Source organism: Myripristis murdjan, chromosome 20 (genome assembly GCF_902150065.1).
Source record: "Myripristis murdjan chromosome 20, fMyrMur1.1, whole genome shotgun sequence".
NCBI classification, from domain to species: domain Eukaryota; kingdom Metazoa; phylum Chordata; class Actinopteri; order Holocentriformes; family Holocentridae; genus Myripristis; species Myripristis murdjan.
Genome location: NC_043999.1, coordinates 23955291 through 23973681, shown reverse-complemented (window position 1 = coordinate 23973681; position 18391 = coordinate 23955291). Strand labels below are relative to the sequence as shown.

At 42.1% G+C, this 18391-nt stretch overlaps 1 protein-coding gene across 1 annotated transcript; it reads right to left on the bottom strand.

Annotated features, from left to right (window-relative positions):
• Positions 1–16119: 16119 nt before the first annotated feature.
• prmt6 (protein arginine methyltransferase 6) lies at positions 16120–18056 on the bottom strand. Its single transcript, XM_030079688.1, has one exon. It carries the CDS (start codon positions 17969–17971, stop codon positions 16919–16921), a length of 1053 nt encoding a protein of 350 aa, XP_029935548.1. The 5' UTR covers positions 17972–18056; the 3' UTR covers positions 16120–16918.
• Between the last annotated feature and the right edge of the window lie 335 nt (positions 18057–18391).

Here is an 18391-nt window from a genome sequence, read left to right as displayed (position 1 = left end):
GGAAGGTATATGGCAGGTCACCGGACGAAAACTAACAAACAAAAACAAAGATAATCACAGGGGGGAAATGGTATCTGGTGCCCAAATAGTCCGCTTTCTTTCGCAATTATCGCCACACACAATTTGGCCACCCACTCGGTGCGCGTCGCAGCCAAGCTTCAAAAGTTTACGCGCCCCCGCATCCTGTTGGAGATAAATGGAATCAAAAGAAATCGGCTGCCGGAGCCTCTCACCTTGATGTTCAGTGCCTCATACCGCCGGGGACAGCCGGTCATGTAGCGCAGCCGAAAGAATCCGGTTTAAAACGGGACATCTTAGCCGCACAGGAACGGGAGCCTCGCCGAGAAACGACCCGCTTGTCTCCGCCGCTCCCGGGGAATGGAGGAGATCTCTGGTGCTAACGCAACGTCACTTACAGCCGAACCTGCAAGTGAATATGACAGGAAAACCGTCCAAACCAACTGAGGCTCCACAAGAGGAAAAAAAGTTATATAACGATAAAGTCGATGGGAACAATCACATTTCCAAATTTGCGCCTTCTCGCATCCGGAGCCGCACATGGACAGCAGAGAGAGTCCGGGCTCACTGCGCACACACACACCGAGGCGGCCAGGTTTTATCCACTGACTTTTCAGCTCAAGTTTATTTTCTTGGTGGAAGCCGGTGCAGCAGCATCGGCACCGCTGTGGACTGACCTGCCTCAACACAAACAGCTTTAATTACTGGCGTTGTGTTTTTCATTCATTTACCTGGTTTCAGCTGTTATTTCAAAAGAAGTGCATCAAACACATCCCACTCATGACACTGTGTCAGCAAAAGTCACCGAGGTTATTATTTCCAATCTAATGAAAGGCAGCAGGATTAGCAGCAGCAATTTGCACCTTTTGAACCAGGGAAATAATTTCTCTTTTCTAAATGTATTCTGCTTTCACAGTCTAAAGGCAAATTACTAAGTAAATGATTAATTCTGAGATATTCATAAAAGTAACATAAACAAACAAGACAACTGTTGAGGAGACTGGCAGTCCTCACCAGGGACATTCAAACTGTGGGTCCCGGTCCACTTGTGGGTCTTAGTGAGGAAAAAGGTGGACAGAAATTTTAAATCATGCACTTCAGCACTGTGACCCATATTGCCCTGTGAACAAGATGATGCCTGGAGAAGGGGAGCAGCTTTCTTAGCTAGCTGAAAACACAGATGCATTTTTAAAATCATTTATATCATCATTAATTCAACACAGACAGTGTAACAGTTTGTTGAGAACTTTTAAAATGTGTGTTTAACCTGTCTACACCCATCCCCATTATACCCACCCCCAACCAAAAAAAAAAAAAAAAAAAAAAATCCCCACATGAAACAGCATCATCATGTAGTCAGAGGAGTTTTTAAGTTAGCTATTAAATCTTTCCACATTAAAACTGGGCTTGGTTGTGCATCACTGATCAGTGAGGTCTTGACATATCACAGGGAGGTTTCCAATGCTGTGCCATTATCTTCTTAGCCGCAGTCAGTCCTTGCCAGCCAGATTTTACGTGTTTTTTCCATAACGAAAGGGTCGCAGTCATCATTTAAAAGATATACAGCAATGGGCAGCTGCACCCCGTCAGTTCCACAAGGGCACTAGCAACCCTAATCCCCCAAAAAATCACAAACCCCTAAACATTCCCATAAAAATGTATAAAGAGCCACCAGTTCCAGGGAAACAGAATTGACAATATGGATCAGGTCTAATTACTGATGCATTTTTCACATAGAAAGTGTCATATAGAAAGTAGAATGAATTGCGTATTGATTAGGGGTTTGTAGCCTGTCCAGTATTTAATGACATGTAATGCCCAGCAAGTAATAAGACTTTTTGGTGATTTTATCTTATTAAATGTAAAACAGTGAATTATAACTATATTAAAAAAAGATAGAATGTACCAGAATGATGGCTATAACTACTTTCTGACAACTTTACTTCTCTTCCTAAAATATTTGGTGGTTCTCAGGACAATTCAGGTGTCAACATGTGGGCCCTGCCATTAAACCTCAACACTGTGTGCCACAAGGACACAACTGGTGAGAAATCACCTGGATTGCTTTACGGCACAAAAGGTGCTGCAAATGGAGAATCTGCAGACGGTGGGGGGAGTTTATTTTCTTCAGTGAAGACACCAGAGAGGGGAGTCGGGGGACAGAAAGGAAAACGGTTTCCAGGAAAAATGATCTTGCTGTAATTGTAGGAAACACTGGCACAGTCACAATACCAGTGGCATGCCAATTATCTCAACCATAGTCTCATTTGTTTACAGCAATTATGTAGCAGTACTAAAACTGATCCGACAATGACATATTGATGTTTAAAAACGCTACGCATAGCACCTTTAATGGAGAATCAAGTAATTTATGACTTGTATCGACCTCTATCAGCGACCGAGGAATTGCGACATTGACAGGTCTCTGGCGCAGCTCATGCTGGCCTGTAATGGACAGAGATATAAAAGCCACACTTTAACAGTTGAGTGACTAAGCTAGCTAATTAGAGCAGAGTTCTAACGGAATAACACTGCTTTTTCTGGCTTGAGAACAAAATGTGTAGTGGCACCGGTCGCTCCCTTGAAGCCAGAAATCTCAGCGCCAGGTGAAGTAAACGTCGAGTCATTGGTATTGATCAGCAACCCCATCAACTGCCTGTAGATATTATGGTCATTTTGTGCCACGGGCGGTGAAAATTTTGCTTAATGCATCTTTAAGTCTACTTGTGAAAGTTTCGGGATACAGTGCTGGCTATTTTTCAGCTCCATCCACAGCTTTCTCCCTCACTTTATCTCTCACTCGCTCCTCTCTAAAAGCCCGAGAGCAACTCGCCTGACATGAACCTCTTTTCTAATTCACTCAGCTGCAAGAAAGAGGAGCACAAAGTGGAGATCTACCAAAGAGCACATTTAATTCCCACTTATTGACTCAATACAATGACATTGTATAATATATCCGTTCACAATTCATTTCTAAAGCTCGTCTGTGGACTCTTAAACCCTTTTTTTCCCTTTTCTTCAAGGCCTTAAAACACTGAGCTCACACACAGGCACACTGGGTTCGAGACACTGGAAATGAATCATCAATAAAAGACTCAGGTACTTCTGAGCACCAATGGCAGGCTGCTATATTTTATTAAGTTGTCCAGGCAGGTTCAGTGTTTTTTGTCAAACAGGAGACACACAAGGAGAGGGAAAGGATTTATGTGGGTGTATTTGGATGTGGGAGAATATTGTGGTTCTAAGCCAAACACACACACACACACACACACACACACACATGCATGCCCATGTTTTCAAATCAATCAGTGGGTGCAGTTTTTGGCTCTTGACACAAGAGCCCAGTAATCACGTGGCCCCCTGTGTTTCCGATACATCTCACTTCTCCCTGTGTGTGCTGTTTCCTTTTTTGCCCCCTTATGGCCTCTTGTCATATCTTGTGACGATTATTAGAAAATTGATGGGTACAGCTGTTTTGCACATCCCTGTCTGGCGGACGCCAGGCACAGAGGTATTGGATTTTTACACCCGCTCAATGGAGGGTAATATAGCCTTCATCCAGGGAAGGACTGTGCTTGTTAGTGGGGGAGACGCAGGTTGGCTAATGTCAGGTTGAGCATGAAGAAATGCTCAACTAAAAGGACCATAACTGTGATTTTGAATGTTTGGCTCACTTACTACAATTTACCCACATTTTACATTGCAACAAACCATTTTGCAAATCATTCAGATCATTTACAATATATAATCAAAATCCCTTGACTTTCAAATCTGAATTGTTGGTTCAAGCAGCCACCTTATAATATCCTGCTGTGGCTAACAAAGTTGTTACCATTCATAAACCATAGAACTGATAATTGGCTGCGGAAAGCAAATGTTTCCTCATGGACTGCTTTCTGGAGGGGTTTCAGAGCACACCGCCCAATTTCAAGTCATGTAATCAATTTGAAAATTACCAAAAATTTATTTCAAATTTATTTATTTTAAAAATGACTTTTTAAAAAATAGTTATTAAAATTATATATTTAGATGTCAGATCACTGATGCTGGATTAGCATGTTTAAATGCTTGTGAAATGCCTTATCAGGAATTGCCATTTGAAACCCCTCCCACACACACACACACACACACAAATCAGTGAAAAATCAGTGAAAATGACAATATACCCCAAAATGTAGCATCCAAATGCTTTAAATATCTAATCTGAAGTTAAGATGTGGTTTGGAAAGTCTTGTAGACTGGATTAAGGCCTAGTCCTGTTTCAATTAAATCCTTGTTTGGGAAACCGCCCCAAGGAGTTTTAGAGGTTGCCAACATGTGAAATTGTGTAGCTCTGATTTAACAGTGCTTGCCTGTATACTGGACATTGTGGCTAGCATATCTTCAAAATGTGTTGAAGTCAGACATCCTCGTACTGTAAATAAAGAATGAGCCCTCAGATTTCGTTTACTCTGAAGAAAACATTCTTCATGTCTTTTGATCTCAGATTTATTGAGTTCAGAGGTCACTTGGATGAGATGAACTGAGGACAGTGTGCTTTTCTTTGCCAGTCTGAATTGTGCAACTGTAACTGTGAGATCTTCATGTTTGTTGTTGAGACAGATAGTAAGAGATGTGAGGAATACTGGGCACACACTGCAGAACAGGACGGCCAAGAGGCTGAATCAGGTCAGTCTTGGAGGCGCCACATTTATGCACTTGGTTAATTTGGGCTTTGTATCCCCGGCTTATCATGGCGCTTTAAGCCCGACACTAACCTTCAGCTCCAATCTCATGCCTCTGCAGGCCTCCGCTGCTTATCCAATCCTGCACAGTGTCCTAAACCCATAACTAGACTCCCCCAAATTGAAATATCATATTAAGTTATAAAACAATACCTGAGAAGAATTACATAGGAGCATAATCCAAAAAGTGCATGATTGAAAAGGGATTAGTGGAGGGGCGGGGGAGGTGGGCGAGGGGGTGGGGGTTGACATGCCCACACAGTTTGGTGGATTTGTACTTTGCTCACAGGCTGAGAGCCGTCTGCCTCGGGCTGATTGTGAATCGGGGCCATCCCGTTCAGATTTACGTGCCCCTGTGAGCGATTTGGGATTTACTTTCTTAACAGGCGGCTCCCAGATCTGTCCCTGTTGTACATCGTGTGTGTCCGTCCATGAAGTCACGCCTCAGCGCCTTCAGCTGGATGCATTTCTGATAGGCACGAGCCTCTCAGCCGAGGTCTGCTGCTCAGGGCTAGACTGAAATGTGTGAGTGAACTGCTCCTCATTTAAACCTGTGTACTGTTTTATCAACGCTGCGAAGATACAGTGAATGGGAAACGTGTTGGCTGGGCAAAGTTATCCTGGGGTCCAACACACAAGGAGCACATGGACCCACTCTTGTCGCTAACAGTATTGATGATAAATGGTTTTTGCTCTTCGGCCCCAGAGAGATGAAGCCCACCTCTCTGGGGATTGGTCCACCAAATTAGCTTTTGTCAATACTGTGTTTCCAATTTGTCCTTTCAGGATATGCTGACAGAAATATTGGTTACTGTAACCGGCAGTGGGAATTGAATCCTATTGGCTTATTCATGGTGTCATTAGCATACAAGGATGAATGGGAGGCCATGATTAGATACTTTGCCACCAGAGTCCAGTCAGGTTTCAGCTGCGATCGAAAATGAGCCCTGCAGAGACACATCCAGTGATTTTCTCACAGTTTGATATCTTTAAGTGACGGATCATATTTGGTAATCATATGCCTCGGCTGACCTATAGAGAATTTTGACATGTAAATCTGGAGCCCAAAAACATCAACGTGCATGCATTACAGCATGAATTCAAAAGGTCTGCCTCCATAGAGGACAGTTATTTTAAACAATTACATTAATAAGATTCACATTTTTTCCTGTTATGTGCCTGTACACGAGCTGTTACTCGACATGCCTGTGAACTATGGAATATTATATTACAATAACTGAAACAGCAACGCTGCTATTTTCAAATGGATTAGTGTTGTTGAGATGTTATCAGGCATCAGACAAAATATTATCCTAATTTTGCTCAGATGAGCAACTGGAGCCTTGTAAAGTGAGCTGATGAGGCCAGACTGTGGTCAAGACTGAAGTGTGAAGCTGTACGCTGTGTACCCATCTTCCTCGAGGCTGATGATTCACCAACGGTGGGCAGAACCCATATCACTGCTGTCAGGTAAAAAACACACAACTGTGGTATATACCAACAGCTTGCTAATGTAAGGTTAACGGTGAAACTTTTCCAAAACCCCATTATGAAATTCAAAAATACATGAACACTGATGCGAAAGTATGTTCTTATATGATTCAAAGTATGTTCTTAGCTTAATGCTTTTTCTAAAAATAGAATGATAGTGAAAGTGTCTTCAGAAAGCATGCTGCCTCCTTGATTTCCTCACATTTTGTGGTGTAGGAATTCAAAATGGATTAAATTCCTCACACAAGAACCCATAAAGCCACAAATTAATTAAATAATAATAATAAAAAAAAGCTTTAGAATGTCATTAAATATTGAGTCAATAGGTATTTACCATCTTTGCAATGATACGCCAAGCTTATATCCTTAAGATGCTTCCACAACTTGGTGTGGGTTCAGCTGTGACCAAATCAATGATTTGAGAAGGAAACGTGTCTACGTCCATCATGAGGCCCAAGGAACTGTCCGAAGAATTCAAAGAGAATTATAAGGAGGCAGAGAAGTGAGGAAGAGTATAAAACAATTCTAAAGATTTGGGAATTCACAAGAGCACAGCAGGCTCTCATTAGGACGTCCAACAAGATATGGGACTGGTGAGACTTCTCCAAGAGCTGATTGTCTGGCCAAGCTGGACAACCAATCGAGGACCATGGTCAGGGAGACCAAGAAGCCAAGGAGCACTTGGACTGAATGGCTTTTCCTGGCAGTGGAGCAGATCTTTCCAGTAGGGCAACAGGCAGAGCAGCATTTCACAAATCTGGGCTGGACGGCGGAGTGGCCAGAAGGAAGCCTGTCCTGAAAAAAGGCACATGACAGCAGCCTCAGGTTTGTAATAAAAAAAACGGACTCTCCGACTGTAATTCAAAGCATTTTATCTGGCAGAAATCACACAAAAACTGGCCCCAGAATCTATCTCTGAACTGATGTCCCTTACCAGCTGCTTCACAGCCTGGGCTCCTCAGGCAGGAACCTGCCGACTGTTCCCATGTCACATGTTAAGACTAAAGGGGACTAAGCCTTTGCTGGCAGGGCACCTCGACTCTGGGACGACCTGCCTCAGGAACTCAGGCTTGTAAAATCTCTTTCTCTTTTTAACAATTTTATTTTAACTTTGCTTTGTATTGAGTGTATTAGTTGTTACTGACTCTGCACTTCAATGTGATTTTTCCAACCTGTCTTCTGCTTGCCCATTTTATTGTCTGATCTTAACTTCCTATTTTGATGTTTTTAATGTTTTATGTTCTCTTGGAGGTTTTGATACCAGTAAATACTGTTATTCATGTTATTTATTTATTGATTTATAATCATTAATCTACCCCTCTCTACCGCAAGGAAACCAAATCCACACTGCTTGAGAACAGGACTGAGAATTGAATCTCATGGAAAATCATGGAATAGTTGAAGATGACAGAGCCTCATCCAACTTGGTCGAGCCTGAGTGAATCTGCAAGAAAAAAAATTGGAGAAAGTCCCGATTTCTCAATGTATAAATACATAATTAAAATGGTATTTTTGGGTTATTTTGTACAGTTGCGTGATGTGGTAATTACAAAACATGCATTATTTAGCCACTACTATTCTAGTAGTAATTAATATGGTTTTGTGTGTCTTGTTTCAATGTTTTTTAAATTGTATGCAAATCGCCTTATGTTTACAAGGTGCTATACAAATAAATTTGCATTGCCTAGATATATGGGCAATCAAGACATATTCATAAATCTTAACAATATCAATGCAAATGATGACCATATTACAAAAAAATAAATAAATAAATAAATAAAAAATTAAAAAGTGGAACTCAGGCTGCCAGGATCATCCTTATTAAGCATTAGCTGAGCCAAAATAAAAGATGAACATTCATTTATCACACATGTTCACAAGCTCCTGCAGTTTCATCTTGCATTAGCTAAATGTTTATGATTTATATTTAATCTTTCACACTGTTCTGTAAATTTGGTACTTGAATCATGAGGCCCGTCTTTATTTAGATACTGGTTTCAGAAAGCAGATTCAACAGATTATGCATCTATAGTGGAAAATTATAAAGTTATCCTTGTAACTGCAAGAACTGTAATCTTCAAGTAGAGGTGCTTTCTTTAAGTCTCAGTTCCTGTCTAGTTTTTGTATCTAATGTTGGTTAAGAACAGAACTTTCTGGTTACTGTCTGAATAAGCCCCAGCATGTATGACCTTTGTATGACCTGTTTTGCACCGAACACTTGGTGTTTGTTGTCTGTCTGTCAGTCAGCTGGTCAGATTGATCGGACACTGTGCTGACCCCTTTGCAAAGGCTTATAATAAAACTGGAAAAGACAATCTCAGTCTTAAGAACTTTCCGTTTTCAGATTTTTCAACCACACATCTCTGTGGCAGCTGATTATTTGTTAACATGCATTGGGTGCAAAGAGTGAGCCTCTGAAAGCCGGTCACCGACTGCAGTTCACCGAGTCCTGGGTCGTGCTGTCTCTCCGCCTCGCTCACTCTTCCTCCATCCAACAATGAGTCTTGAAATAAGTTAGATTAAGCACATTGTCTATTGATTCGCTTCTAAATTGCTGTGCAATACAAGACAAATAATCCCATTTAAAGCTTCAACACTTGTTTCTAATGGTTTCCAAATGATTTGAGGCAGGGATGGATCACAATTAATTTAGCATTTAGCAGCCAAGAGTGGCCATGCATGCATGAGTGTGATTCTGGGCTCAACAGTGGCTGCCTGGAAACTAACACACAGCATTTGACATTTCCATTCTCTGGACACCCTCCTTTGTTCAGCCTGTGGGGCTTTTTTTTTTTTTCTCAGGTACCTGTAGCGGTTGAGAGGAATCTGCGCCACAGTTCCTGCACATTCAGGTCAGCTGCAACTGTAGAAGTGATCTTTAGTTAATAAAGTAATAGACTCATTGCCGTCTTTTCTCTGACACTTAAGTGCCTCGTGGCGAACATACAGACAGTGAAAGTGTAGTTTTATAACCACAGGCTTACATTATTTATTTTCTCACACAGCGTGTGCGACCCAAAAGTTGGAATCTTACACATCTCAGGGTATGAAAACTGACATTCACGAGACTGCCGGATGCCATGACCTACATTCCCTAATGTCCATATGCACTATAAAATGAACTGGCCCACATTGGAGCCAGTAACTCCGTATAGTAACTTATATGCTGCATTCAGGAATTCTGGCCATTCCTATATCATGGCTGGTCGGTTATGACAAAGACAGCTGTCTAAGCCAAAAAGTCTGTCTGTTTTTGTGACTTTTGTGAGATTTTGCCTTTGGGGCTGCGAAGAAACCCCTTCCCTTGCACATGGGCATGGCTGTAGCCAGGACTCTGAAATTACTGAGGTCCACGGTGGAAATTAGGTCACAAATGAACATACAAATATTTAGTAATCTAGTACATATAAGCCCATTGTTTACAGTCAGATGTATGAGACCTGTTATATACTGTAAGATGCACATTTACTCTGTATGAAGTTTACATTAGTACATATCATGTAGCTTGTAGTATGTTTCAACATGACAACTGTGGGTGACTTGTGATATTTCAAAAATGGCAGAGTAAAATCTCTCTAAATTAAGTTTGCAGACAGAGTATGTCACAAAGAAGAATAAGCCACTGGAGGTATGAGCAAGTCTAGTAAGAAAACACATTTTATGTTGGCTTAAACATGCTGAAAGCTTCCATCAGCAATACCTTATTGTAAAAGTTTGAGGTGAATTCAATATCTAGCAAGAAAATGTTACTGTATATCTCTAATTTTATGTTGATCATGGAGAGAAATACTAGAAACACAGAAAAATCTGTTGGAACTACATGCACACCTATGAGGTTATCGTTTTTATGAAGCGGCAAATCTATGCACATGGGGACTGAAGAGATTTACAAATTCTGGCTGCTCGCTCACATACTGTACCTTCTGATCAGCACCTGACACCTGCTATTTCAAGCATCTCGCATCCACATTTCATGAGCTTCTGCATTATCCACATTACATTTATGCGTCTTCAGCTGCAGGATAGAAATCTACACACACACACACACACACACACACACACACACACACATACAACGTACTTTGTCCTGCAATATGCAGATTGCATCTGCAATGATAGTAAAAAACGTGCGTCATTTGTTCTCCAGCCATCAGTCTCATCCACATCCAAATGAGGTTTTCACCTTTATAGGCCAAAAGTGTTCCCCTCCTCAGTTCTGCTCAGGAAAAAAAAACCCCACAAAACTGCACCCTGCTTCTCCTTAAACCACTCCACACATTTGAATCTGTATCCAGTGCATCTTTAGGCTATCTAAACCTGAAAGTTCATATGAATAAATGCAATTGGATTGACACCAAATCACTTCAGATGCTTTGTAATGCCAGGTGTACAGGGTCATATAGGCACCAAAATGATCTGATGCTAACATTTTATACAATACTTTGTTCACTGATAGTAGGCAACAGCTGTTCTCTCAAAAGTGACACTATAAAAGTTTAAATAAATATGAAAAGTTACATTTTGGTGGGTTTAAATGTCAGTCTTACAGTTTTATGTAATGTTGGCAGGGCTGCCGCTCCCTCCATGCGCTGTGTGTAGGGCCTCATGTTGCACTGGGGGCCTCTTGCGCAAAACATCCTGAGGCCCCTATGCCATCTTGTCCGAGGCCTGCACCCGCCAGGTCAAGGGCGCTGGGTCCTACCCTAAACTTTGGTTTATGTCTTGGTTGAAAGCCATGCATGGCAGGCTAGTACAGAGCAGAACAGATCAAATTAGGTTGTAACTCCCCCAAAAAAGTGTTTTTTCTTCTCTCTTTACTGAAGTACTTGGCTTACAGCTTTTCTTGTCCGGTTTTGCGCTGTCCACCTGTTTCTTAGTGTGCACTGGTGACGTGCCCTCACAATATGATCACTGTACAGCCCAGTCTATACGTTTTGTATTACCTGCATCCTGTATGTATAAACTGTACATTTAATACTTAACTATGAATGAGAGTCAGACAAGCAGTATAATGTTGCTCGGAGGCATGCCAGCCACCCACAGGTGCCATCCAGCTGTCTGTGTCTGGGTTTAGTGGGGACTGGTCAAACCTGACTCTGCCGCTGCGCTGAGTCTCCTGTCCAAAAGGAGTCAGCAGACCAAGTGTTGTTCAGCCGGTCGTCAGTGTCCACGCAGGACTGACTGACTTCTCTGTGGGAATGTCCTCGGTCGAGCTCCACTGCATCGGACATCGAGAAGCACGTCTGACATATTATCAAAGGGCAAGGTGAAGCCACTACAGTCCCACACTAAGTGGCTTTCATAATCAGCACACATGTACACTTGGCATTTGTCCCTCCTTTGGCCACAGGGACACAAATCATAACGGTCTGAGGCCAGATTCTTGGCTCTAAGATATTTTAATATGGGGAAAGTTGCTAAAACCTGCACACTACTCACTGTTTTTTTTTTTCACAGTTTTTATGACAAAGTAACATATAAGTAGGCACTGTCTCTGTAAATGATGACGAGGCAGTTAGTAGTGTGTGGGATTTCTAAGCTCTCTGCTGATTCACACTCATTCAAGACAGCTTTTTATTTGATAGGCTCAGTCTGTTGCTGAATGTCAATGTAGCTTTTTTTAAGCTGTTGTAGTCAGATATTAATGCCTAAAATGAAATTGATGCTGCTTTTATTGTTATTGTTTATCATAATTTTGTTGGCAGAAAGAAAAGAAAAGAAAGATAATGAAAGTGAAAATCCTGCATCTTGAGCAGATGACATGCTGTTAACGGCAAAAAATAAATAAAATTTAAAAAAAAAAAAGAAAAAGAAAGGTAAAAAAAAAGCTTAACATGAGATTAGCTTACTCATCCATAGTGAGACATTCAGCATGAACAATACTGAGCTACAGTAACAGCAGGCCAGATAAAGATTATTGTAAATCTCAGTCCGGTCGCAGTCACTTTGGAGAACGTGTGACTGCACCCGCTGTTTTTTTTCCCCACTCATCCCGCCAGCGCCCTTGTTCTGAGAACACTAGACCCAGATGAATTTCAAAAGGTTCCTGAAAAGGTTTGTTTACGTTGGAATTGTTAATAACACTGGAAAGAACCGTATTTCCAGCTGTGATGGGATCTGAATATTTCCCAGTCTTAATCTTCATGAATCTCTGCATATATATTACCTATAATTAGTATGCTAAAAAGGAGCTCTACATTATAGGGCCAGGCCCACATCTGAAGGCTTGAATTGAGCGTACCAGCGAAACAGACTTCATCAGCACAATCCAGTGTCTGCCTCGTTAAAATGTTAGACCAGGGGTAGGCAACCATGTGCCACAGTGGGCCGAGAGCCTGCAGGTTTTCAGTCCAACCAGAACCTCCACCGGGTGACTTCACAGATTGGTTCCTCCTCGCTGCTTGAAGGTGAGGTGATCAGTGAAATCACCTGGTGGAGTTTTTGGTTGGAATGAAAACCTGCAGCCTCTCAGCTCACGATTGTACATGGTTGCCTACCCCTGTCTTTGACTTACAAAGGCTATGAGGGTTCAATGTCCCCAGCTTGACTGATAAAGACAAAGTTGCATTGATTTGTATCTTTAGGTACATGACATGAAAAACTGTTGTTTAGGTGTGGATTAATATAAGTTGATCAGTTTTTCGTGACACATATTGGCCCACAAAGCCAAAGAGCCGTGAACTGGTCAGTTTTATCACAGCACTCACTATTTAGCAAGAAACTTAAATTGTGTAATATTTGGCCTGTTCACTACAATTTCCTTACATTTTACATTGCAAGAAACCCTTTTATAAACCATGTGAAGGTGCTAAAGATTTCACCCTTGATTTTCAAATTTGCGTTTCTGGTTGAAACACCCACCTCATAATGATCTGCTTCTGTGGTCCACATTCATAGACCATGGAATTGATAACTGGCTGTGTAAAGCAAATGTTTCCCCAGGGGACTATTTTCCAGCGGAGAGACTGTCCAATTTCAAGTCATCAAAACACAACTTTTGCTTTTAGGAAAACTAATGTGGACGACTTCATTACAGTGATGGAATACTGGGGTGAAGAAAGTCTGAAGTCTCTGAAAGTTCATTTTCATATTGCAGTGGAATGAATGGAAAACAGTGGCCAGATAAAAGGAAAAATTATATTGGAGTTCTAAAATATGACTGTTTGCTCTGAGAAAAGAAGAGCAGAGACATGAGGTGTATACATTTTGTAGAATTTACTCTAAACATGCAAAATCTCTGGTATGGCCCTTTAACAAACACTCATTAGGCTGGGCTTCTTGCACACTGCAGGACCAAGGAACCGGTGTGATCAGACCTGCAGGTGGTGTTCTTCACTCGGAGCCCTGTGCTAAAGTTTACTTTGTTGCCTTTTTTCTATTTAGTTTGCTTAAGCTTCACACTGCCCAATTACTGCACCAGCAAACACAGGCTTGTAAACAAAAGTCATATGACTCACAAGGTGCTCATTAATTGAGCAGTTGTTGCAACCTGTCATAAGAGATTTTGGTGGTATTAAAACAAATCAGATTCCATCCCTATCCATGGTATGTTTCTTGGCATCACGTATGCCTCTGCCTTGCTGATTTTGTCTTTCCACTTCCTGCCGCAGTATCTAGCAAGGGGTCTGCGAGCTTTCAAAGTCCGTCAGTTTTGAATGAAAAAAAAACACAAGCCACTTTTTTCTTTCCTCTTCACAGGTAAATTTATTACAAGGACAATGAGTTATACTCCATTTTGTCCAGAATATGCATTGTTTTTGGTTTAGCATTCATCCACGCTATCTAGTATCTTTACTATGAAGTCCAGCAACAAGAAATACCAAGACAATGGTGTGTGGCGCATAAGGTCAGTGACTTAAGCTAAGGCATGATGGCCTGGCTGTGCTCTTTGCTGTAATGTCCCTCTCTGTTCACACCAGGTGGAGCACATGAAGAAATAGCTGCATATGAGCATCGGTCCACACCGTGCTTTGCCCTCAATTCATCTAGCCATGTTAGACTTTCAGGCACGAGGAACTGCTGACTATACCACGTCAACATCTGTCTCCTTATGCCCATAAACCCTTGTATTTTGGGCTCACTTCCTGTGTCAGTTCAGATTACTCTCTCACTCCTAATGAACCGTGCCGCTGTTCTCTTGAGGCCTGAGACTTGCATTTTCAGGCTCGGTGCTGTTATTTGGTGCCACCAGAGTTGAAGTAGCATTGTCCTCACCTGGCTAAGTGGACTAAGGAGTAAATGCGCAGCATATCTGCAAATCAGTAGAACAAGGGATGTGTCCTTGTTGCAAACTATGGAAGTGCAGTACGAATGTAGTTGTACTGGAAAAATGCAGTGATTTTGAAATAAACTTGGGCATTCGTTGCAATAGGGCTACATCCATTTTTCACCCCCGGACTCATGAGGCATTGAACAAATCAAACAATTTATTAAAGTCTAGTAAGCCTACCCTTTAGTTGTATGAGGGAAGCAGTTTGCACAGCATTTATGTTTGATGAACTGGGGTGTCAATCACAGCTGGGCGAGATATGAATATTATGTTGATATAGTGATGCGAGACTAGATATTGTCGGGGATTTTGGATATGGTAATATGGTGATATGGTATAAGTGTAGTCTTCTCCTGGTTTAAAGGCTGCATTACAGTAAAAGGATGCAACTTTCTGACCTTATCAGCCTGTTGCAGCTGTTTGTCATCTCCACACTAATGATTGCTGATCAATAATCTTGCGTGTAAATATCTTATGAAAGCACCAATAGTCATCTTTACAGTATCATGACAATATCGAGGTATTCTGTCAAAGATGTCTTGACATTTAATTTTATTTGATATTTATCACACAGCCCTAGCATCAATTCACTAAACTATGGTGAAGTCCCTGCATCTGATATCTTGCATCACAGCCCCCAAACCTTTGTACAGAATTAGTCCAAATTTCTGGGGACAAAGTGGAGCAACGACTGGCGACAGACAAACTGACAGATAAAACTGTAGCCGCAGGTCACCAAACTATCAGCTTGGAGTATATTGTTAAAAACTACAAGATCAAATTTGGACTCACTAATGTAAAGGTAGAGCCAGTGTCATCGCTTGATATATCCTTCTGATGCCCATGTTCACCTTCCCACTTTTATTGCAAAGTTGTTTTTCATTTCCAATTAAGGTGAGCTAGTTATCACATCAAGCTGTTACGACATCCAACAGTTCACAGGAGACATCGCTGCATGGTGTCTGTTGCAGTTTCTCCTGCTATATAATAAGATACGGGTGGGTCACCCTGCCTTAAACAGCTGCGCACCCATCCACCCAACTCATTAGCCTGAGTGTAGTGTCCCATAATGCTCTACATGTGGTTTCACAGGCTTTAACTCTCTGACAAAAATAAAACTCAGGTGCAAATGCTAATTTATTGCACCAACAGTATATGCTATCTTGCAGAATGCTTAAGTAGGCCTACATGTACCAGGTTTAGATAGGTCACTGGAAACCTGCTTGTTATCATAGCAGTTACAAATAAAGGGCTGAATCCATAAGTATTAGTTAAACCAAGACATTGGCCAACTCCTAACTCTAAAGCAGCGTTTTGATCAAATTCCACACCAGGATGCATGAGTGTATTTCACATAGTTGCTCAGAGAGAACGCTTCCACTGCACTAACCATTGTGTGAATACACCTGCAACAACTACACTAATTGCTTTTAGCCTGGGGTTATGTGTACACAATTTGCTCACATGCTGTGTGTGAGTATGAGTGAGAGAGTTTGAGTGACAATGGGCATCAACAGGAAATGGCAAGGTGCGACACTCTTAAATAGTCACCTAAGTGAGTCCAAATGTTCCCTGTAATTATGATAAGCAACAAGTCAAGCAAAAAAAAGTAAAAAATAAATAAAAAATAACCACACACATTTATTTGAAGGTCAAAAAAGAAATAAATAAATGACATCACATTACATCAGGCAGTATTCTGGACCGGTGCTTGCTCTAAGCTGACAGTTTGGTGACCTACATTTAATAAGTTACCAGACTTACCAAAAACTGTTTTCTTAGTCACTTGGGGTGAGGAAAAAAAATCAATTCACTTCACTATTGCTCTAAACTTAGGCCACATTGTGGTGAGGAAAAATCTAAGTGTTCCCTTAACCTCTGACCTCCAGCAGTCCAAATGTGTTCTTTTGGCCTGTTGTAAAATGGTATAATTGTGCAGACTGGGGCCTAAACGGTCTTGGAGTTGCATAAATCGGCTTTGACTGGAAAGCTGAGACTCCTGTGGATTGAATGAGCTACATTTGATTGATGTGTGATGATGCTGACCCCTATAGTATCCATTTAATTGTAGTGACACTATTTTTTTTGGAACTGGACATAAATGTATAAAATGACCCCTAGAGACCTTTAAGATAATCACAGCTTCATGAAACCTTGCATCCACAAACTAGAAGGTAATTTAAAACAAGAAAAATCGTAATGAAACATAATATCAAATCACAATACTTGTAGAATCGCAATGCATATTGAATTTGCACCCAAGTATCGTGACAGTATTGAATTGGGAGATAAGCATATCATCTCAGCCCTGCTCCACTTTATTCCGTTTGGGTGGTGCAGCGATATTAGATGAAGGGACTCGGTGTTTGGTGACCTGTATGTCAGTGTTGACACCATTAAAAACCATAAAGCCACATTACTGCTGAGCCTCTGCACTCCAGTCAGGGATAGAGAAGGTCTTGGACTGTCTTTTCTGCTCTCCTATGGTGTAGTCCATATGGATGCATATATGCCTGGCACTATCCTCGGAGGGATACATGCGCACCTCGCCGGCCACCCGGGTGTCCTGAACCACATCCGCCGGCTCGTCCAGGTACAGCACCGCCTGCTTCCAGTGCGTCTCCGGTTTGAACGGGGACGTGGAGAGCACCAGCGGCGGCTTGTCCGGGCTGGGGAAAGTCACAGTGAACCAAACACAGAAGGCATTTACGCTGGCCGAGCCGAAGCACTCACATGTGAACTGGCCCTTCACCGACTGGAGCTCCTCCGCGGTGACGGAGTATAGGTCCACCCTGGCGAAGCGTGCTGGGTGAGAGAGGACGTCCTCGACGGTTACAGAGTTCACAGTGATGTCGGAGTTCATGATGCATTTTCTGGCAAAGTCGGACATACAGGACATGTCGATGCCGTACTGGTCCTTCACCGTGTACCAGAAGTGCAGCCGGTCCTCCACCACCGGGTCACTGACTGGTGCTATGTAGAGTTCCGCCTCGGAGGGCAGAATAAGGCCGCCCGGCTTCAGCCACTTGTCCCGGGCATAGAGCACCGAGTTGAGCATGGACTCGTGCAGGAGGGCATACCCCATCCATTCACTCACAATGACGTCCACCGTCTCCGGTAGGTCCACTGTCTCCACGGTGCCCCGTATCACTTCAATCCTATCCTCCATTTTGTTTTGTTTGACTATTTTCACCGCCTGCTCCGCGATAGAACACGCTTCCACCGCGTACACTTTCTTAGCTCCGGCTTGGACACAGAAAATGCTCAAAACGCCGGTTCCTGCCCCGACGTCCAGGACAACTTTCCCCCGAATGGACTCGCTGTTCCTCAGTATCCCCATCCGGTACGTGTTGGTCCGCACGTGGTCCGCTATCATCTCTTCGTGGATGGTCACATCGGAGTAGCTGTCGAAGTAGAGGTTATCTTGTCTGTTTTTATCCAGTTTTCGTTTCTTTACGATGTGAGACATCTTTCTTATCAACAGCCTGCTTGAAAAAGCAGCTTGGAAGTTACTAGGATGTTTCGGTGCGCTACTTCCGCGTTGGGAAATCTGGAAGTTGTAGTTTCCGCCAGGATACGCCGCGTTACATGTATGTACTAATAAACTACAATTCCCATAAGTGGACGATACCGACGCCGAAGTCTCGTTGCTGCATTTAAAGTCATGGGAAAATAATAAATTTGGACAGCTTGGAAATGCCATCATTCTCAGTTTTCACATGATAAATAACAAACTAGCAAATATTCACCTCAGCTTTCACGTGGTAAATAATAACTAAACAGTAATACTAATTGGTATCTGTTAGTGGCACATATAGATCTTTCTGATTTATAAAGTTCAGATGTCACCAACATGCATGTATTTTATGTGACGTTCAAGTCACTGGGA